Raw genomic sequence first — 22,345 nt, forward strand, 5'->3', positions numbered from 1 at the left:
AGCTTTAACATTTGTGAATAATTTGAAAGAACTCATCCACCTAGTCAATTCATGTCAGCATGACAAAACGTTGAGGTAAGGGGAATTTATGTGTTTTGGAGGTGAAAGTAAAAATGGTTATCAACACATCACGCCAGGGTAAGCCTACAGAAACACAGCCCTTATTTTAAGTCTTTCATAAATCCCCTATGGGAAAAATGAATGGTGGAAAAACAATTGGAACTATTTCCCTGTTTGACTGCTAGGTTTTATGCGTATTATGACACCTCCACTGTGGGGCTGTATACCACATCAGGAAGAACGCCGCCCTCTAGGGGTCTTGGACTATGGTCTTCCCTATTTTGAGCACATTTGTGCATATCACGTTATTCAAGATGGTCACCGCCTTTCAACGTGTGTTGCATTATGGGGATAAAAATTGTCTGACTTGCATGATGACTGCATGAACTTTACAGAAATGATGTGATCAAAGATCATCAAGTTTTGACTGCAGTCGACTCCAAGTTTCTGCAGTTGCTCTTCACCAACTTCCGCCTGCAGCCTTGCTTGCATTGTCGGAGGCTCTATTGTTAATCAGTCGTGAGGGAGTTTTTGTTTGACCCAATTGAATGTCACCAAAGACATGACTGAAACAGGAACCTACGTAATTCATACAGTTAAAAGCCTATATACAAATGAATGTAATATTTGAGTCTCTCTCCCAGGAGTTGATTGTACAATGAACACATGTATGATTTCAGTTCATGAGTGTGTGATATGCAGGTTAGAGACATTTTTAATTAGACATTATAAAGAACAACTTGTATGAACAATGGCAATATTGCCATGTTGACCTAAGCCTTGCTGTTGGAAAACTACATTAGTGTCCAACTTTCGCCTGTCGCAGATGCACCTCCTCCGGCTTTCATCTACAGTCGTTTGCTTTCACCTTACCACTCAAACAATCCCAGTGGCTTTCATTTTACACTGAGCAAAAATACAAACGCAACATGTAAACATGAGCTGAAATAAAAGATTCCAGAAATTTTTAATTTGCACAAAAATATATTTTCTGTAAAATTTTGTGCACAAATGTGTTTACATCCCTGTTTGTGAGCTTTTCTCCTTTGCCAAGAGAATCCATCCACCTGACAGGTGTGACATAATGAATAAACAGCATGATCACTACATAGGTGCATCTTGTGCTGGGGCCAATAAAAGGCTCTTGAAAATTAGCCGTTTTGTCACACAACACAATGCCATAGATTTATAAAGCCATTTTTACATCAGCCGATGTCACAAAGTGCTATACAGAAACCCAGTCTAAAACCCCAAACAGAAAGCAATGCAGATGTAGAAGCACTCTGTCATTTTGTTCTGTGAGCTTGTGTGGCCTACCACTTCGCAGCTGAGCTGTTGTTGCTCCTAGACGTTTACACTTTACAATAACAGAACTTACAGATATCTCAAGTTTTGAGGGAAAGCTCTGACAACACCAGAGCTGTTGTCGGAGAATTGAATGTTAATTTCTCTACCATGTTGTATTAGAGAATTTGGCAGTATGTCCAAACCAGCCTCACAACTGCAGACCACATGTGTGGCATTGTGTGGGTGAGCAGTTTGCGGATGTCAACATTTTGAACAGAGTGCCCCATGGTGGTGGTGGGGTTAGGGTATGGGCAGGTATTAGCTATGGACAATGAACACAATTGCATTTTATCGGTGGCAATTTGAATGCACAAAAATACCATGATGAGATCGTGAGGCCCATTGTGAGGCCATTTTTTTAAGGTATCTGTGACCAACTGAGGTATATCTGTTTATTTTTTATATTTTTTATTTAATCTTTATTTAACCAGGTAGGCTAGTTGAGAACAAGTTCTCATTTACAATTGCAACTGGCCAAGATAAAGCATAGCAGTGTGAACAGACAGCAACACAGAGTTACACATGGAGTAAACAATAAACAAGTCAATAACACAGATTTTTATTTATTTTTAAAGAGTCTATATACATTGTGTGCAAAAGGCATAAGGAGGTAGGCGAATAATTACAATTTAGCAGATTAACACTGGAGTGATAAATGATCAGATGGTCATGTGCAGGTAGAGATACTGGTGTGCAAAAGAGCAGAAAAGTAAATAAATAAAAACAGTATGGGGATGAGGTAGGTAAATTGGGTGGGCTATTTACCGATGGACTATGTACAGCTGCAGCGATCTGTTAGCTACTCAGATAGCAGATGTTTAAAGTTGGTGAGGGAGATAAAAGTCTCCAACTTCAACGATTTTTGCAATTCGTTCCAGTCACAGGCAGCAGAGAACTGGAAGGAAAGGCGGCCAAAGGAGGTGTTGGCTTGAGGGGTGATCAGTGAGATACACCTGCTGGAGCGCGTGCTATGGATGGGTGTTGCCATCGTGACCAGTGAACTGAGATAAGGCGGAGCTTTACCTGGCATGGACTTGTCGATGACCTGGAGCCAGTGGGTCTGGCGACAAATATGTAGCGATGGCCAGCCGACTAAAGCATACAGGTCGCAGTGATGGGTGGTATAAGGTGCTTTAGTAACAAAGCGGATGGCACTGTGATAAACTGCATCCAGACTGTATTCCAAGTCATGTGAAATCCATAGATTTGGGCCTAATTTATTTATTTCAAGGTCTTCAACTTTTGTTTTTCTTGGCTAATTGTTCCTTTGGGATATTGGCCAGCACCTAGTCAGATGTATAATATAAATGCAATTTTATTGATTGATGTATTATTCATTTCAGCACACAACTTGCCTTCAGTTTGCACATTTATTTACATTCCAGGAGCTTCAACCACTGAATGAGCGATATATGAACGGCTTCGACACCCCCCAAAGAGGACGCCTCTCACCAACAGTCCAATGAAATGCGAAGGTGTTTGGGCTTGTCGGCTTTTGAACCAATCACAACGAAGAATACTGCTTCGCAGCGCTAGTTCACTGTCACATCCAAATATGTAGCTTCCTGATTGGACTACAGTGTACTAGCGGCTAGGTGACAGTGCGGTTGGAAGCGAAAGGGAGGGGGGACCCGAATGCAAGCCATCGGTGTAACACAAGAGGAGACAATTGAGTTTGAGATAGCTTCAAAAAGGAATATATCAGACGTAAAACCAACATTATCAAAATAACTTAGTTACACAAAAAACACAGGACTTTGTGTAGTTGTTGACTGTCCTCTAGCTTTCATTACGACAGGCAATTTAGCCTTGTTTATATTGTAAGGGAGGCCCAATCTGCTGCGGGAAGCGGACGCCTTCGGAGTGTTGTTGAGTGGTTCGGTCTTTTCGCGCACCTAGTAAGTGAGGCTGTTGTATGGTTGTATTCACTTACGTTTTATGAAATATACAGTGATTTTCAAACTACTTTAAACCTTCAAATCAATGTGAAAAGTGGATGTTCGTCAATCATGTTTCGTCTGTTGATACTAACCTGATGGCTAACTAGCCAAGTAGCTATTTCGTTACTATACTTAGCTAGCTAAATTGTTTTTTCCTCACTTTCTAGCCACAACGATAATGTGATGACTAAATTATGTTAGTGTTAGCCACCTATTATTATATTAATGAACAACGCACAGGACGTTTAACTTTTTGCAGATGGCGTTTGCGTTATTTAGCTAACGGTAGCTAGCCAGCGCACTCTCACACGACGTTAATGGCTAAGTTGGTTAGCTAGCTAACGTTGCAACTAGCTAGCTCGCCATATGGGTCTGTTTTGGTATCAACACTAAATTAATACTACAACTCCCTAGGTCAATATCATGATATTATCGAGGCTAGTTAGATAACGTTAACGTTGCTTCTATGTACTGCTGCTAGACACCCTATATTTTCTTCAATAACGTCGGCAGATTGATTTAGCTAGCTAACTGTATAATGGCTAAGCTAATTGTGGTGTATTGTTGCTAACATTAGCTAGTTGTACACACATTTGCGTTAGCCACATCCAGAGCAGTTGATGCTGCATTAAAGTGCTAATCGGAACGAGGAAACTGCGACTTGTTAACTGGTTGTAGTCATACACGTGCTGCGTTCAACGATTCAGAAAGTCAGACATTTCCGAGTTTTCTAGTTCCGGTTAGTATGCTAACGCGGCAGTAGTCTCAGTTTACTCAGGCTGATAATAAAGATCCCACTAACTTTTACTGCACAACTACATATTTAAACTAGAAAATGCAGCATACCTCACTTGGAAACATTTGATTCCCTAGTTAAAGCTGTGTGTTATTATTCACACAATTTTTGGTCCTGCAGGCTGTCTCAACACAATGACATGAAGTGTAAGGGGTCCTTAGTTGACACAAAGGTTGTATTCTATGCCCATTTGAAGCTGAATGAGACAATTGGAAGCTGGGGATGATTAGGTGGACAGATTGGGAATTTAGCCAGGACACTGGGTTTAACACCCCTACTCTTACCATAAGTGCCATGGGCACTTTAGTGACCACAGGCAGGACACCTGTTTAACGTCCCGTCTGAAAGAGGGCACCCTACACATGGCAATGTCCCCAATCACTGCCTTGGAGCATGAGGATATTTGTTTTAGACAAGAGGAAAGAGTGCTCCCTTCTAGCCCTCCATTACAGTAAAAGTACATTTCAACCACAATATTGTTATTGCGTTGATGAGAAATGGCCTATGATGACGGCAACTAATGCATTTTATATTTTGTGTCCGTCCCAGAGAATATGAAACAGATGCCACAATGACATCGAGATTTGGTAAAACCTACAGCCGTAAGGGCGGCGATGGATCATCATCATCCAAGTTTGATGAGGTCCTGTCCAACAAGAGAGCAACGCTCAGCACCAAATGGGGCGAAACGACATACAAGGCCAAGGTGAGCTCCAAGCGCCCGGGCCATTGGAGTGAGGTGTCAGAGCAGCCCAAGAGGCCCAAACTCTCAGATGAGATCTCTGAGGATCCCTTTGGCTTTGACAGCGATGATGAGTCCAAGACGGTCACCTCTCGCTTCCCACACGCCAAGGCCTCCCCAGCCAAGCCGGCATCAGCAGAGCCGCCTCAGGCAGGGAGGCCAGGCTTCTGCCTGGAGTCCAGGAGCAGCCAGCAGAGCAGCCTTGTTCCCAGTAAAGCTACCTCTAGCATGGGTAGTGACAGAAGCCAATTGAGGGTCACAGAGGACACAGCCAGGTTCTTCAACACCACCACCACCACAACAGGTAGGAGGAGCCTCGTGTTGCAAAGTAGGACTACTAATCCAATGTAGAATCAAATCTTGGGCCAGAAGACCTTTGCTTCCAGGGGGTGTAAGGGATAAATTGCTTGCAATGTGGCGGACTCATTTGGTAAGATCAAATGTTGTGTGCCGTGTCAGCCAACTTCGGTTATAATTATTGAAACGGTTATTTCCTGTCATTGATTTCATGTACATTTATTTTTAAGGTAGTTATAGGACTGAGTACCAAATATTTTGATGGTCTTTAGTGATCCAATATTAGTAATCCAATATAGTAAAAGATTTGTAAAGAATAAATTAGTTGTGCTAGTGAGTCTACAAAAGGAAAATGCTAAATTAAGTTAGGATGCACTTGCAATTCGTCTTGTTAATTTCGGACCATATGATGTCATCCAGCCATTTGATTTAGACAGCAGATTGGTAGCTGACCTTAGGATTCAGACAAGTAGTCATTTAAATTGAACAGCAATTTAACTCTACAATCATCGTTGTAAGCTTTTGACTTTGGGAAAACTTTGATAGCCCAAATCTTGGAACAGAAAAACATCTAATCTGGCAGTGTGTTTTTGGAGCAGGCTTCAACAGGCTGCCAGGAGTGAGTTTAGCTTACCCTCTGGACTGGAATAATGGGCACCAACTGTCAGCCTAGCAGGTGGCTCTTGTGGATTACACCCAAAGCACTCGCTGGGGAGAAGCAAACCCATCAAAATTTACAGTCTGCATTATGTTGATGCTCTTCTCTAATACGAAACCGGTCCACTTGACGGGTACAGCCTCGTTTTAGGAGGCCATCTCCTCTATGGCAGGTGGTTCTGATTGTATTCCGCATTGCCAAGCAGACACGCTGAATGTTATTTACTGCCAGAGGCAGCAACTTATTGCTCTAGTTACGGGCCCGTTTCAATGCAATGCTGCCTGCTGTTGTGTGCCCTTGTCCACTGCAAAAACACTATCACATCATTTGTCACTCCTCCATATGGCTGTATGCCCTCTGTGACTCTGTCATTCAAATCAGTGGCCCTGGAAGTTGTCTAGGCTTTGAGTCACTTAGAGAATGGGCTTGTTTGACACATTTCTGTAGGCATTGAAGTTGCAGCCTCAGGTATGGAACAATAGCCACAAGCATATCCTTTGTCATGCAAGTTAGCGCTAGTCACATGATGAGTAAAAGTTCTGTCAGTCTGAAAACTGAACTGAAAGTATTACTCATTGGCACATTTAGCAACAGCACTGCCACATTCCTACACAAACCCAGGATATCCTCAAAGGCCCAGTGTTCACTTGTCCAGGCATAGAAACTCTACTTGTTTGTCTTGCGGATAAATCAATATGAGCAGATCCGTGGTTAAAGGAAACTTTTCACAGCTGGGAATTGCGGTCAGACTGATGTTAATACTTATTGAGCCTCGTTTAAGGATTCATCAAGCAAAGCATTCCGGCCATTTTTTTATGTGGCTAATTATTGAAAAGCTTAGTTGGATCTGGAAAACTTTAACTCCGAGGTGCTCAGTCTTTAGCGACAATGGCGTGATTGTCTTTGCATTCAGAGTGTGTCCAGACAGCGATCGCTCAAGTACCAACTGCATAATAAACCAGGCCTGTTAAGGCTCTGATTGAAATCTAATCAGGCATTTTCTCAGTCCGATTATTTTTTTAGTGCAAAAGATTCTAAAAAAACAAACATTCCCATTAAAAAGATATTTAGATTTACAGAGGTGGAAGGGTAATTCAAAACAACCTGTTCATCAAATGTCTTGGCATGCTCAGCAAAAACCACACCACCCTGAATTAATGACAAAACCCAAGTTATTTTGAAGTAAAGTGTAGATGTAGGATGTCTACTTACTATCTTTCTTGTGATAGGATATTTCTCATTGATATGCCAAGCTCAGTTAAAGGGGTAATTGGGATTTTGGCAATGCCATTTATCTACTTCCCCAGAGTCAGATTAACTCGTGGATAATTGCGCTAGGACTAAGAAGTTGCTAACTAGCGCAATTGCTAACTAGCATTAGCGCAATGGCTGGAATTAATTGTATTAACACTAGTTAGCATTGGCTCGTGAAACTACCTCTAACTTTCTTCATACTGGACACTGTGGTATCCACATTTTCATCTGAATCTGGGGAAGTAGATATATGGCCTCATTGCCAAAGTATCTCTTTTCGGGATTTTTTTTTGTTAGACAGCTTTTCAATTTTGTTTGCATGTGGTGCACATATGTAATGTCGTATGCAATTTTTGAGGACTACCTTTGCCTCATGGGTGCTACTTTCAGAACTACTGGCTAAAAAGTATACAGAAGTGCAGGAGAATGAATCTCTTCAATTCCCTTGGTTGAAGAACTTTGAATTCTATGGACATTTTGGACTGAGGTGTCAGCTCTTGTCAGTGATGAACCGTCTATCTTCTGTAACTGATTTTGGGATTCCGAGCCTTGGAAGGATTAGTTTGGAACTTGTCAAAAATTATCCTAGGGAGGAGACGAAGGCAAGGATCATCAGCCAGATTCAGCCGCGGGCCGCCAGTTGGGGAACCTTGTCCTAAGGTATATTTTGTGCACCATTACCCTAGTCATATAGCGTAGCGAGCCTAAACATTCCTTAGGGAGGGGTATATACCAGAATCTGAATGCAAGTGGTATGTAGCAACCTATTGGAACTCAACTGCCAGTATAGTTGTTTAGCAAGCCATTATTGTCCCACCCAGTAGGTTTTAAAATGCACGTAAATAATTACAAGAGCCAGTGTAGTCAATGTCCACACTGTCATCACGTGTAGGCTAACCCAGTCTCCTGATGTTGTGGTGACTTAGACCAACAGAGTTGGAGACACTTTCTGACTCAGCATTTTTTCAGCGTTGTGCCAAAAGCTTTACCAGGGTGTGCTGGTCCTCTCACAGCCCTAGCACTTAGTTAGCACTCTCTCATAATGGCACCCATGTCGTAGTGTGGCAGGCGTCAAGATGGCTTGAATTTATCTGCTGTATGCTACAACTGTCAGAGACATTAACTGCTTAATGCTTGAAACAGCAATATGTAACTTTTGGGCAACTTTACCAAATTCACATAAAAAAATGTGAGTTATCGATCGGTCATTCTCATTGGTAGCAAGTTTAAAAAGAGGTAGATCTGTTTTACAGTGCATTAGGAAAGTATTCACATTTTGTTACAGCCATATTCTCAAATGGATTAAATAATTTTCTTATCAATCTATACACAATAACCTGTTTTTGCTTAATCTTTATGGGTTTTTAGACCTTTTTCTGAATGTATTAAAAAAACCGGATACCTTATTTACATAACTATTCAAAGACTCGTAATTGAGCTCAGTTGCATCCTGTTTACATTGATCATCCTTGATGTTTTTACAACTTGATTGAAGTTCACTTGTGGTAAATTCAATAGATTGGACATGCTTTGGAAAGGCACGCCTGGTTATATAAGGTCCCACAGTTGACAGTGCATGTCAGAGCAAAAACCAAGTCATGAGGTCGAAGGAATTGTGTGTAGAGCTCCGAGACAGGATTGTGTCAAGGCACTGATCTGAGGAGGGTACCAAAACCTTTCTGCAGCATTGAAGGTCCCCAAATACACAGTGGCCTCCATTTTTTTAAATGGAAGAAGTTTGGAACCACCAAGACTTTACCTTGAGCTGGCTGCCTGGCCAAACTGAGCAATCGGGGGAGAAGGGAAGGGCTTTGGTCGGCGAGGTGACCAAGAACCCGATGGTCACTCTGACGGAGCTCCAGAGTTTCTCTGTGGAGATGGACAACCGTCTGTGCAGCATTCCACCAACCAGGCCTTTATGGTAGAGTGGCCAGACAGAAGCCACTCCTTAGTAAAAGGCACATGACAGCCCTGCTTGGAGTTTGCCAGAAGGCACCCAAATCCAATAAAATCACATTCTATTGGTCACATGCACATGGTTAGCAGATGTTATTGCGAGTTTTATCAAAATGCTTGTGCTTCTAGTTCCGACAGTGTAGTAATATTTAACTTCTTGCGTCGAGTAATCCCGTATCCGGGAACGTAATCATAGCCTCAAGCTCATTACCATAACGCAACGTTAACTATTCATGAAAATAGCAAATGAAATGAAAAATATATTCACTCACAAGCTTAGCCTTTTGTTAACAACACTGTCATCTCAGATTTTCAAAATATGCTTTTCAACCATAGCTACACAAGCATTTGTGTAAGAGTATTGATAGCTAGCATAGCATTAAGCCTGGCATTCAGCAGGCAACATTTTCACAAAAACAAGAAAAGCATTCAAATAAAATCATTTACCTTTGAAGAACTTCGGATGTTTTCAATGAGGAGACTCTCAGTTAGATAGCAAATGTTCAGTTTTTCCTGAAAGATTATTTGTGTAGGAGAAATCGCTCCGTTTTGTTCATCACGTTTGGCTATGAAAAAATTCAGTCATTACAACGCTGAACTTTTTCCCAAATTAACTCCATAATATCGACAAACGTTGTTTAGAATCAATCCTCAAGGTGTTTTTCACATATCTATTCGATGATAAATCATTCGTGGCAGTTGGGTTTCTCCTCTGAAGCAAATGGAAAAATGCACGCAGCTGGAGATTACGCAATAATTTCGACGGAGGACACCAAGCAGGCACCTGGTAAATGTAGTCTCTTATGGTCAATCTTCCATTGATATGCCTACAAATACGTCACAATGCTGCAGACACCTTGGGGAAACGACAGAAAGTGTAGGCTCATTCCTGGCGCATTCACAGCCATATAAGGAGACATTGGAACACAGCGCTTTTAAAATCTGGGGCATTTCCTGTTTGAAATTTCATCTTGGTTTCGCCTGTAGCATCAGTACTGTGGCACTCACAGATAATATCTTTGCAGTTTTGGAAACGTCAGTGTTTTCTTTCCAAAGCTGTCAATTATATGCATAGTCGAGCATCTTTTCGTGACAAAATATCTTGTTTAAAACGGGAGCGTTTTTTTTATCCCAAAATTAAAAGAGCGCCCCCTATATCGAAGAAGTTAACAAGTAATCTAACAATTCCACAACAACTACCTAATACACACAAATTTAGGTAAAGGGTTGGAGTAAGTATGTGTACATATATAAATTCCCAATCTGGCCCTCAAACCATCAGTCACCTAATAATCCCCAGTTTACAGTTGGCTCATTCATCCCCCTCCTCTCCCCTGTAACTATTCCCCAGGTCGTTGCTGCAAATGAGAACGTGTTCTCAGTCAACTTACCTGGTAAAATAACGGATAAATAAAAATATGTAAATAAATGGATGAGCGATGACCGAGCAACATAGGCAAGATGTAATAGATGGTATAAAGTACAATATATACGTATGAGTAATGTAGGATATGTAAACATGATTAAAGTGGCATTATGAAAGTGACAAGTGATCCAATTTTTAAAGTGGCCAATGATTTCAAGTCTGTATGAAGGCAGCAGCCGCTCTGTGTTAGTGGCTGTGTAACAGTCAGATGGCCTTGAGATAGAAGCTGTTTTTCAGTCTCCGTGTCCCAACTTTGATGCACATGTACAGACTTCTCCTTCTGGTGGGGTGAACAGATGGTGGCTTGGGTGGTTATTTTCCTTGATGATATTTTTGGCCTTCCTGTGACATCGGGTGCTGTCGGTGTCATGGAGGGCAGGTAGTTTTCCCCAAATGATGCTTTGTGCACAGCACCACCCACTGGAGAGCTTTGCGGTTGTGGGCAGTGCAGTTGCACAAGGCGGTGATACAGATCAACAGGATGCTCCCAGTTGTGCATCTGTGGAAGTTTGTGAGGGTTTTAGGTGACAAGCCAAATTTGTTCAGCCTCCTGAGGTTGAAGAGGTGATGTTGTGCCTTCACCACACTATCTGTGTGGGTGGACAATTTCAGTTTGTCCGTGATGTGTACACCAAGGAACTTAACTTTCCACCTTCTCCTGCGCTGTCGATGTGGATAGGCGGTGCTGCCTCTGCGGTTTCCTGAAGTCTAAGATCATCTAATTTGTTTTGTTGATGTTGAGTGAGAGGTTGTTTTTCTGACATCACACTCCGAGTGCCCTCACCTGCTCCCTGTAGTCTGTCTCGTTGTTGATAATCAAGCCCACAACTGTTGTCGTCTGCAAACTTGATGATTGAGTTGGAGGCGTTCATGACCACACAGTCATGGGTAAACAGGGAGTACTTGTCGGCTCCCAGTGTTGAGGATCGGCGAAGTGGAGATGTTGTTTTCTGCCTTCACCACCTGGGGGTGGCCCATCAGGAAGTCCAGGACCCAATTGCGCAGGGCGGGGTTGAGACCCAGGGCCTCAAGCTTAGTGATGAGCTTGGAGGGTACTATGACGTTGATTGCTGAGCTGTTGTCCAGATGAGATAGGGCAGTGTGATGGTGATTGCATCATCTGTGGACCTATTGGGGAGGTATGCAAATTGATGTGGGTCTAGGGTGGCAGGTAAGGTGGAGGTGATATGATCCTTAGTCTCACAAAACACTTCATGACATAAGTGGGTGCTACGGGGCGATGGTCATTTAGTTCAGTTACCTTTGCCTTCATGGGTACAGGAACAATGGTGGCCATCTTGAAGCATGTGGGGACAGCAGACTGGGATAGAGACAGATTGAATATGTCCATAAACACACCAGCCAGCTGGTCTGCACATGCTCTGAGGATGTGGCTAGGGATGCCGTCTGGGATGGCAGCCTTGCGAGGGTTAACACGTTTAAATGTCTTACTCACGTCGGAGAATGATAGCCCACTCCTTGGTAGCGGACCGCATCGGGGACACTGTATTTTCCTCAAAGCGGGCAACGATGTTTAGTTTGTCTGGAAGTGTCATGTTGGTGTCATTGATGCGGCTGGTTTTCTATTTGTAGTCCGTATTTGCCTGTAGACACTGCCACATACGTCTCTGGTCTGAGCCATTGAATTGCGACTCCACTTTGTCCTGATACAGATATTTAGCTTTTTTGATTGCCTTGTGGAGGGAATAACTACAGTGTTTGTATTCAGACATATTCCCAGTCCTCTTTCCATGGCTAAATGCGGTGGTTTGTGTGTTCGGTTTTGCGCAAATACCGCCATCGATCCACTGTTTCCGGGAAGGTAGTGGTTTTAATAGTCACAGTGGGTACAACATCTCCAATGCACTTCCTTATAATCTCACTCACAAAGTCTAAATAGATATTAATCTCTGCCCGGAACATTTCCCAGTCCGTGTGATCAAAACAACATTGAAGCGTGGATTCCGATTGGTCCCACCAGCGTTGAGTAGTTCTCATCACAGGTACATCCTGTTTGAGTGTCTGCCTATAGGACCGGAGGAGCCAAATGGAGTCGTGGTCAGAATTGCTGATGGGCGGGCAGGATAGGGTCTTGTATGCATCGCGGAAGTTATTGTAGCAGTGATCCAGTCTATTGCCCGCAAGAGTGCTACAATCAATATGCTGATAGATTTTAGGTGGCCCTGTTCTCACGCCTGCTTTGTTAAATCCCTAGCTCTAATAAATGTTGCCTTCCAGTTTGCATGGTGTCCAGTGAAGTTCCTTGAGGGCCGTTGTGGTATCGGCTTGAGGGGGGATATATACGGCTGTGACAATAACCGACGAGAATTCTCTTGGGAGATATGGGTGGCTTTTGATTGTGAGGAAGTCTAGGTCATGTGAACAAAAGCTCTTGAGTTCCTGTATGTTACGATTACACCGTGAGTTGTTAATCATGAAGCATACACCCCCGCCCTTCTTACCAGACCATGAGAAACAAGATTCTCTGGTCTGATGACACTAAGATTGAACTCTTGGCCTGAATTCCAAGCATCACGTCTGGAGGACACCTAGCACCATCCCTATGGTGATGCATGGTGGTGGCAGCATCGTGCTGTGGGGATGTTTTTCAGCGGCAGGGATTGGGGGAGAGTAGTGAGGATCGAGGGAAAGATGAACGGAGCAAAGTACAGAGACATCCTTGATGAAAACCTGCTCCAGAGCGGTTCCAACAGGACAACGACCCTAAGCACACAGGCAAGAAGCAGGAGTGGCTTCAGGACATCTCTGAATGTCCTAGAGTGGTCCGGACTTGAACCCGATCGAACATCTCTGGAGAGACCTGAAAATAGATGTGCAGCGATGCTCCCCATCCAACCTGACAGAGCTTTAGAGGATCTAATGAAAAGAATGGGTGAAATTCCCGCTTGTAGCGTCGTACACAAGACTCTGCTGTAATCGCTGCCAAATGTGCTTCAACAAACTACTGAGGGTCAACAAAGGGTCTGAATACTTATGTATATGTCATTAATTTATTTTTTAACTCATTTGTGCAGATTTATAAACCAGTTTTTGCTTTTTCTTCATGGGGTATTGTGTGTAGGTATTTCTTTTAAACAATTTTAGGATAAGGCTGTAACGTAACAAAATGTGGAAAAGGTCTAGGGGTCTGAATACTTTCTGAATGCACTGTATGTGTGCTATTTTTATTATTCTCTTATGTTTAGTTTTTGCGTCTTTTACTTTCGTTTTTGTACGCCACCTTCAAACATCTGAATTATATTTATTTTTAAATAATACAAAAATATATTTCACAGCGTTTTAGATGGTACAATGGTTCTAAACACTTGTTTTGTGTCACAAACTGAAATTATTCTTATTATTAGAATTTTAGTAACCAGGAAATGCCGGAGCGATTTCGGCATATTGCACTTTTAAATGTGGTGCTAATACACTGTGTTAATAGATTGCCTTTCCCCCCCCAGTCAAGCCAAGCCAACCCTGCTGGTCCAGCGAGGGTGCGACTGTGGAAAAACACAGCTATTCATGGTACTGCAACGCCTCGGAAAGTGACAAGAAGCCTATTGCGCAGACCACCACCCTAAAGAGCGAGGCCAAGGACTCTTACGACAACTGGGACGCAGTGATGGGTCTGAGGCCCACCTCCCCCACCCCAGAGCCCCCCAGAAGCCCCCCTTCGTCAATGTGGGGCTATGGTCTCAGTCTGGCCAGGCAGGACAAGACCTCCACAGAGCCCACTCCCAGTGACGTTGTGGGCCTGGGGCACTTCGAGATCCCGATCGAGCCCTCCGAGTCCCAGGACTACTCCCAGTCTCTGCTCAGGGTCAGCACCCACTGCCGGACATACCGCCGGCCCAACAAAGGCAAGCAGGCCGGGGACTCTGACAGTACCAGTAGTACGAGCACCAGTACAGCCTTCAGTAGTGGGCCCGGATCTGGCCCTCTCGAGACCAACAATACAGAGAACAGCAGCAAGCCGGCGGGCCGCGGGCGGACGAGAGACTTCACAGTGCTTCACCCGTCCTGCTTGTCGGTGTTTAACGTCACCATTCAGGACAGGGTCATGGAGGAATACACCCCCGCTGCCGCCGTGGCTGCCCCCCTGACAGACCAGGGAGAGACTGGCCGCCTGAGGAAGAAGACCGAACCAGCACCAGCTAAACCCACCAGGTGACCTACTGCTACCTACCTACTTACCGCTAGACTGGGATAATCACTGTTGTTGTTAGATTATGATGTTTTGGCTATTTCTGCTCCCTTCACTGAGTCATAACAATGAGGTATGTTTCTCTCCCCCTGTGGGAATAATCTGCACACTGCAGTATAGGCTATGCTGTCAAATGTGTGTTTGGATTTTTATTTTTTCCTGATTAACATGCATCCTTCAATATCTCGCACCTGCTCAGACATTGGATATGTGTAGGTTGTTCTAACTTCTCTCTCTGCTTCTCTCTACCAGGTTCAGACCCACACAGAGCAAGACCAAGAAAGACACCAAGTTGGACTTTTTTGGCTTTGAGGAAAACGAAACGGGCCGTGGTGCCACCCAGGAGGAAGCCAGTGCCGATCCTGTGGCATCCGGCAGCTCCAACTACAAGATCAAGTATTTTGGTTTTGACGATATGAGCGGCAGCGACAGCGACGAAGACGAGGGCTCCCAGGCCAAAGAGAGGAGGAAGGCTAAGAGGGCTGCCGCGGCTGCAGCCACAGCTTATGCTGCCTCCGCTGCTGCCATGGAGATGAGGGTGGACAGCCCCTTGTCCGCCAGCGAGGAGCTGGACAGTCGGACCAGCAGCCACTCAGGTCAGGCACAGGGCTTCAGACGAGGCCAGTAGTAACACACACACACACACACTCAGACCAGCATCGGTACAGGGCAGACTCAGTCAAGGTCAATTTCAAGAACATGGATTTCTCTACACACACACACACACACTTCTAAAGCCTGGTGGACACTACACAACTTTCAAGTAGCATAAGCATTCTCAGACATTCACGCTTGCCATACGGAGTTGAAATATCTAGCAAACATTTTGAATTGAATAACATTGCTTGTAATCTCGAAGACGAGATTGGTATTCCTCAGATTGCGTCTCTGAACCGCTCGCATTAAACAAGCATCCCACTTGTCTGGGACAGCTACAGTGAACAAAAATATCAACGCACCAAGTGTTGGTCCCATGTTTCATGAGCTGAAATTGAATCCCTGAAAAGTTCCTTTAAGCACAAAAAGCTTTCTCTCTGATTTTGTGCACAAATTTGTTTACATCCCTGTTAGTGAGCATTTCTTATTTGCCAAGATAATCCATTCACCTTGCAAAGCAAGAAGCTGATTAAACAGCATGCTCATTACACAGGTGCACCTTGTGCTGGGGACAAGACTACTAAAATGTGCAGTTTTGTCACAACACAATGCCACAGATGTCTCATGTTTTGAGGGAGTGTGCAATTGGCATGCTGACTGCAGGTCCACCAGAGCTGCTGCCAGATAATTTAATGTTTATTTATTTACCTTAAGCCACCTCCAACCTTGTTTTAGATCATTTAGCATTATGTCCAACCCGCCTCACAACCGCACACCATGTTTATAGCGTTATGTGCATCAGCTGTTTGCTGCTGTCAACGTTGTGAACAGACTGTCCCACGGTGGTGTGGTGTTATGGGCAGGCATAAGCTACAGACAATGAACACAATTGCATTTTATCAATGGCAATTTGAATGCACAAAGATGCCTTGACGAGATCCTCTGAGGCCCATTGTCGTATCATTCATCTGCCTCCATCACGTTATGTTCAGCATGATAATGCACAGCCCCATGTTGCTGTACACAATTCCTGGAAGCTGAAGATGTCTCAGTTCCATTTCTTGCATATTCACCAGACATGTCACCCATTGATCATGTTTGGAATGATCTGGATTGACGTGTTCAGCAGCGTGTTCCAGTTCCCTCTAATGTCCAGCACCATGGCACAGCCATTGAAGAGGAGTGGGACAACATTCCACAGGCCACAATCAACAGCCTGAATAACTCTTATGTGAAGGAGATGTGTCGCGCTTCGATTTATGCGGCAAATGGTGGTCACACCAGATACTGTTTTTCTGATCCACTCCCCTACCTTTAAGGTATTTGTGACCAATCGATCCATATCTGTATTACCAGTTGTGAAATGCAATGATTAGGTCCTAATGAATTTATTTCAATTGACTGGTTTCCGTATGAACTCATAACTTTGTTGCGTTTTTATATTTTGTTGAGTATAAATTGTGGCCAAAATCGTGTCGTGTACACCTTGCTAAAGCTAACATGGGTTTCTACTAAGCCAACAAGGAATTGTGTTACCAACGATCATTTAGTGATTTGATTTCGAATTTTAGGGCTGCTCTAAGTATACAAAATTGTCAAAATATTTTGAACCTTTGAATTTGACTTTACTGCTATTAGCCCATAGAAATGCATTGAATAACTGCTTTGTACATTTGGACAAACGGTCACAAAAAAAGCAAAAGGAAGTTCGTCCGGGAGTGTTTGTCTTATATCTGAGGGAAATACTTCATTTATTTATTTATTTACTACATGTATTGACCCCTTAGTTTAGTGCCTAAAGTATCTCCATATATACTTCCATTCATTTTTTAAAACTGATACCTGGCTACCTTTTAGACTTGTCTTCAGAGGCTTGTGGGCATCCTAGAGCAAAACAACCGACATGTTCGTGAGAGACTCACCTTTCCATAGAGGGATTAGTGTGTAGCCCAAACTGTTCGGACGCTACAGACAGAAGTTGGCCAATCATCTGTACCGACGTCAGGCGAGCGCAGTGGATTGAGACGCAGCCCATGTTAAAAAAATAAAAAACACACGTCTAGCTTAACCTGACGGATTTTGATGTGGATTTTTTTAATGACGCTAATTAGATTTCCGCGGGGCACGAACATCGACTCTTGAGAGTTAACCCTAATTGCTCCTGTAAGTCGCTCTGGATAAGAGCATCTGCTGAATGACTCAAATGTAAATCTACTATACTCAAACAATTTAGGCTAGTAATGTCTTCGTCACAGATCTTATAATTCACGGTAGGATTCTGTTTATGTAGTTCTATGGACTTGGTAATGAACTGTGATGTTCCCGTCCTATTCTAACACACCTTTTGGCGTGTCCCCTGTAGATGTGATGGACTTCCCAGAGGACAACTCTGCCTCTGTGGGCCTAGAGATGCCCAGGAGACCTCAGGCAAAACAGGTGGAGAAATCCAAGGAGACCAATAGGAAGATCTTCAGCGGCCCCAAAAAGGTAAGAAGTGTTCTATGGCAACCCTCCCTGCACTCAAGTCCAGGATCGTGTTCATCAGGCCACAGCGACACATCTCAGTGAAATGTTTTCCAGCGGAAAACAAAAAAGCTCTTTTTATTGGACATGGTCAGGTAGTTCCCTCCCTGTTTCAGTCTGTTTGGTGCCCAATGAACTAGACCCAGAACGTTCATCAGAGAATGAGTAGACTACACTCTGTATGAGCTGCTGAGATGCCAGGCCAAAACGGCTTGGCTTGTTAGATTATTTGTATGTGGATGAATGGAGCGATGAGAGCTGTCACTGAAAGTCTCTGCTCCTAGGTACTAATGGGTGTGAAGTGCCCCCACCTATGGGACTCCACTCATTTAGCTGGAATTGCATACCTAGCAACGGTCATTTCTTTTATTTTTTTATTCATCCAGAGAACCAGTAATGCCCGTTCTCCAATCTCGCTTAATGTACTTCATCTGTAAGTGCTCCACTATTGATCTTTAAGAGCAAGGCCATGTTTAGAATGGAATGTGAAATCATTTTGTGGAAAAATCAGACACATTTTATGTGTTGAGGTTGTTAAGTACAGGTTATAGGTCATACAATTGTTCATATAGTCATTATTTGTGAAGGCAACTTGTACATTTTAGGTGTATTCTCATCGGGCTACTACAAACCTGTGGAGTGCCACGGTGCCTTCCAAGTCTTTGGAGGTGTTTTCTGCTCAGAGATTCCTCATACATAGCCCTGTAATGTATTCCATGCAAGTAAAATAATAAAAGCGCTGAACTCATTTGAAAAACAATAGCCCTCCAAAAGGACCTGGCTATTCATGAGTCATCAAAAGGCAGGGTTTTCTATTGCGACTGGCCCAACTGCAGGGGTAGTGAAGTGGCACTCTGGCGCATGCAGTTTACATGGACATGTCCTGAATTGCGCACGCTTCCCTATATAGTGCACTATTTTAGACCAGGGCCCCGTTGTGCACTATGTAGGTAATAGGGTGCCATTTGGGGCATAGCCTGTAACTAAAGAACCCTTACAAAAAACTGATTTGAATTGGATGCATAACAATCTATCTTCTTCTCATGCGGGTTGCTTACAAATGACAGAAAAAATGCTGCTGTTTTGCATAATAATCCAACAATTCCCTCTTTCATTCTGCATAACCAGTTGTGCTTGATGCATTATTTGTGTATGTACATTTTGGGCCTCTGTATTTGTCTCTTTAAAATGTATGCCAAACAACAACCAATGATTGTAAAGTTTAACATGCTATGCACAAGGACGATTTATAACAATTTCCACTGAATTTGAAAATAAACACATTTACTTGAAGAACAGTGCAGATGCAAAGTTTGGTAACAGAATGACGGTTTTCTCTGTTTGTGCCTTCATTCTGTAACCAAGCTTTTCATCTGCACTGTGCTTAAAGTAAATGTGTTTTTGTCGAATTTTCGGTGTGCCTTGTGCATTTTTTATTTTTTTAAATCTTTATTTAACCAGGCAAGTCAGTTAAGAACAAATTCTTATTTTCAATGACGGCCTAGGAACAGTGGGTTAACTGCCTGTTCAGGGGCAGAACGACAGATTTGTATCTGGGGGTTTGAACTTGCAATCTTCCGGTTACTAGTCCAACGCTCTAACCACTAGGCTACCCTGCCGGAGTTTGGTTTGACGTACGTTTTAAAGCGAAACATCGGCGTCTCCGCATCATTCTGTTACCGTAGAGTTGCCTGTATGCCAATCTGTTGATGTCGGCTGTCAGATGTTCGAGGTTGATTTAATGGCCACCATCATTATCATGTGGTCTCTGACTAATTCATGTCAGTTCTGTATATGGGCACGTAGCACTGCTCCAGTCTGGATGAGTGGATGTGGCTGAACAGTGAGTGTGTTGTGTTTATTGAGTAGCTCTCTGTCAGGCTGGTTAGGGCCCTTCCCTCCCCACTGTTCACAGCACACTTCTAGACTCTGAGCCAGGTTGGCTCTCCTACATTAATCATGGATATGATACATCTACTGACTCTCTCATTTTGCCCACACTCTTTTCAACTCTCTTTGTCTGTCCATCTTCCTCACTCTGTCCTCTAGTTAACTTGGCTGTTTTTTCTCTATCTCCCTGGTGGTTGTCCCCAGGCAGTGATTTGGCCCATATCTCTCCTAAAAGTCTTGCTATTATTGCTTTATAGATTTTTCTAGGATTCCTCTTCCGGTTTTCAATCTGTTATTGTGTCGGGTTCTGCTGAACCAACCTCTCTTCCTGTTTGTGTGCCTGTTGCCTAAGGAGAGGCTTATGGCTCCTGCCTTCTCTTGGATTGGCTTTGAGCTCCAATGTTTGTGCTCAAGATGGATGTTGGGCATTTTTATACATGCAACAGTTTGAACCTGAAAGCTTGTGTGCTCTCGTTGCGCCGTGAAAATGATTTCTGCAGGCCAGGCGTCGGTAACAGGATGCATGTTGGTTGGGTGGGTGGTGCTGGCCCGATTTTAAAACAGCAGCATTGGATTGCAGGAAGACTCAGAACATTTTTTTTACCTACATTGAGCGCTATTCTCCTCACGGGGTTTAACATTGTGGGTGTTAATGATGGTTGGTAGTGACTCATTTCAGACGGTTAAAAGTAATTCAATTAGAATCAGGATTCTCCCCAAATAATATATATATATTTTTGTCTTGTTAAGGCCTTTTTGCTCTATATTGCAGGATATGGCAGTTACGCCGTTCTCGGCATATCACCATGTTAAAATATCCTGCAGAGAACCCTAAGAATGCGCCACAGGTTATTTATAGTGTCAAGCCCAATTCTCTCCTCGGTAGAGATGCACAGGTGTTTAAAGTCCCAGCATTCCCCCACTCCTCATCATAATCATTCTCACTCTGGCTTAATGACTTCAGTGGCTCACCGACAGCATGGCGTAGAAGACTGGGCTGAATACGGTAGAGAACAAGGCAATAATCTCGTCAGATACCTTGCTGGTGGTAGTGTACATTCCAAATGGCACCCTATTCCCTTACATATGAAGTACATTAGGGGCCCTGGTCACAAGTATTGTGTGGTGTAGGTTGTCATGTTGGATTAATACATAGTAATGCCCTCTGTCTGTTTCCACACGTTCTGTGATTGTCTTTAACAAAACTAACTGGTTTCCAGGGTTGGGTTGGCTGATGGCTGGCAGGAACATTAGGTGGATTTTTTTCTATTTTCTTTCACAGCTTTGTTTTGGTGTTTTAACGACAGCTTTTAAATCTGAGGCTCATTTGAGGTTTAACGGCATTCGCGTGTGTGTGAGACGGTGTGGTCATGAATCATACAAGTATGTTTGCGTGTGGTGTGTTCCACGGTATCGGAATCACTAAGCCGGGATTCCGATTTTTCACTTCAATGTATGCCAAACAAAAACGATTGATTTCAGTTTAACAAAGCATACAACTACATGCACAAAGACTACTTTGGACAATTGACAAACTTTGTATCTGCACAGTTCTTCCTGTAAATGTTTTTGTAAAATATTCAGTGGTGGAAGTTGTTAAAAGTACTCCTTGTTCTATGGTTTAAACTTTGATTTAAATGTTTTTTGATTGGTATACATTTTTTTTAAAGTGACAAATCGGAGTCTCAGCATATTTCTGTTATCATGGAATTGCCCATCTCTCATAAGACCAGAGCAGGGCTGCTGTTACTGGCTTGAGTGGTCCTGGAGCACAACAGCTGATGGCTGGTTGAATGGTTTAATTGAACCCCACCTACAGCTGTAAATGACAGCTCCTCAGTCTTCTGCTAAGTGTCTGTGTCTGTGTTTACTTGCACTAGTCTCAGAGGGCCTTGGTCAAACATGACTTAATTTGGCAGTGTTGGGGAGGGCTCAAGTGTTCATTTCCTTGTATCTGACCTTCTCGTGTGTGTGTGTGTGTGTGTGTGTGTGTGTGTGTGACCGATAATTGCCCATGTTTACAGAAAATGCCTTTTGTCATGAGCTCACACTCCCATGGGGGTGGGGTGCGGGGTGGGCGTAGAATCTTCCTGTCTGTGTCCTCTTGATTAGGATCATTGTTAAGAGTAGAGGGCCTAAATGAACGTCTCCGTTCATTGTTTCCTGCAGTGCTCTGTCCTCAGACAACAATGTCTGTTCTATTTCTCCTTTTTCTTTGATTCATTATTAATATCCCAGCAACAGGCTGAGCCAATAGGCTCCCTTTAAGCAGAGAGGAGGTTTGTGTGACTGTGTGCATACCCATGCCTGTGTGTGTATGCACACAGCGCTGGCTGGTGTCTCCAGTCAGTCCTGCTGTTTGAGCAGTCCTGACTGCCTCTGGTGGTTTAATAGGCATTCATTTAGTTTCTCTCTCTCTCCCTGGGGCTTCTTTGTTATAAGAACCAACAAAGGCTGATGTCTTGTATCCAATCCGCTCTCTGTATATTCTCTCTCTCTCTATCGTCTCTCTCTAAATGGGGGTGCGAGGCAAAAGTTGTCCTTGGTTCATAGAGCCGGGGTTACATCAGTCACCTCCGGTAGCCGCTAGATGCGGTTATAGTGAACAGCGGTTTCTGTTTTCTTCCTACAAATATGGCTCTCTTTTGAACA

The 22,345-nt window shown here is 43.4% G+C and overlaps 1 protein-coding gene across 1 annotated transcript in view; it reads left to right on the forward strand.

Annotated features, from left to right (window-relative positions):
- The first annotated feature begins 3,000 nt into the window (after window positions 1–3,000).
- waplb (WAPL cohesin release factor b) overlaps window positions 3,001–22,345 on the forward strand; it is a 56,274-nt gene continuing 36,929 nt past the window's right edge. Inside the window, exons 1-5 of the mRNA XM_035751686.2 lie at window positions 3,001–3,305; window positions 4,693–5,189; window positions 13,941–14,646; window positions 14,936–15,279; window positions 17,643–17,767. Coding sequence (XP_035607579.1) covers window positions 4,715–5,189; window positions 13,941–14,646; window positions 14,936–15,279; window positions 17,643–17,767 — 1,650 coding nt within the window. The 5' untranslated portion in view covers window positions 3,001–3,305; window positions 4,693–4,714. The remainder of the gene's footprint in view (window positions 3,306–4,692; window positions 5,190–13,940; window positions 14,647–14,935; window positions 15,280–17,642; window positions 17,768–22,345) is intronic.

The sequence above is a fragment of the Oncorhynchus keta genome, chromosome 3 (assembly GCF_023373465.1).
Source record: "Oncorhynchus keta strain PuntledgeMale-10-30-2019 chromosome 3, Oket_V2, whole genome shotgun sequence".
Classification (NCBI taxonomy): Eukaryota; Metazoa; Chordata; class Actinopteri; order Salmoniformes; family Salmonidae; genus Oncorhynchus; species Oncorhynchus keta.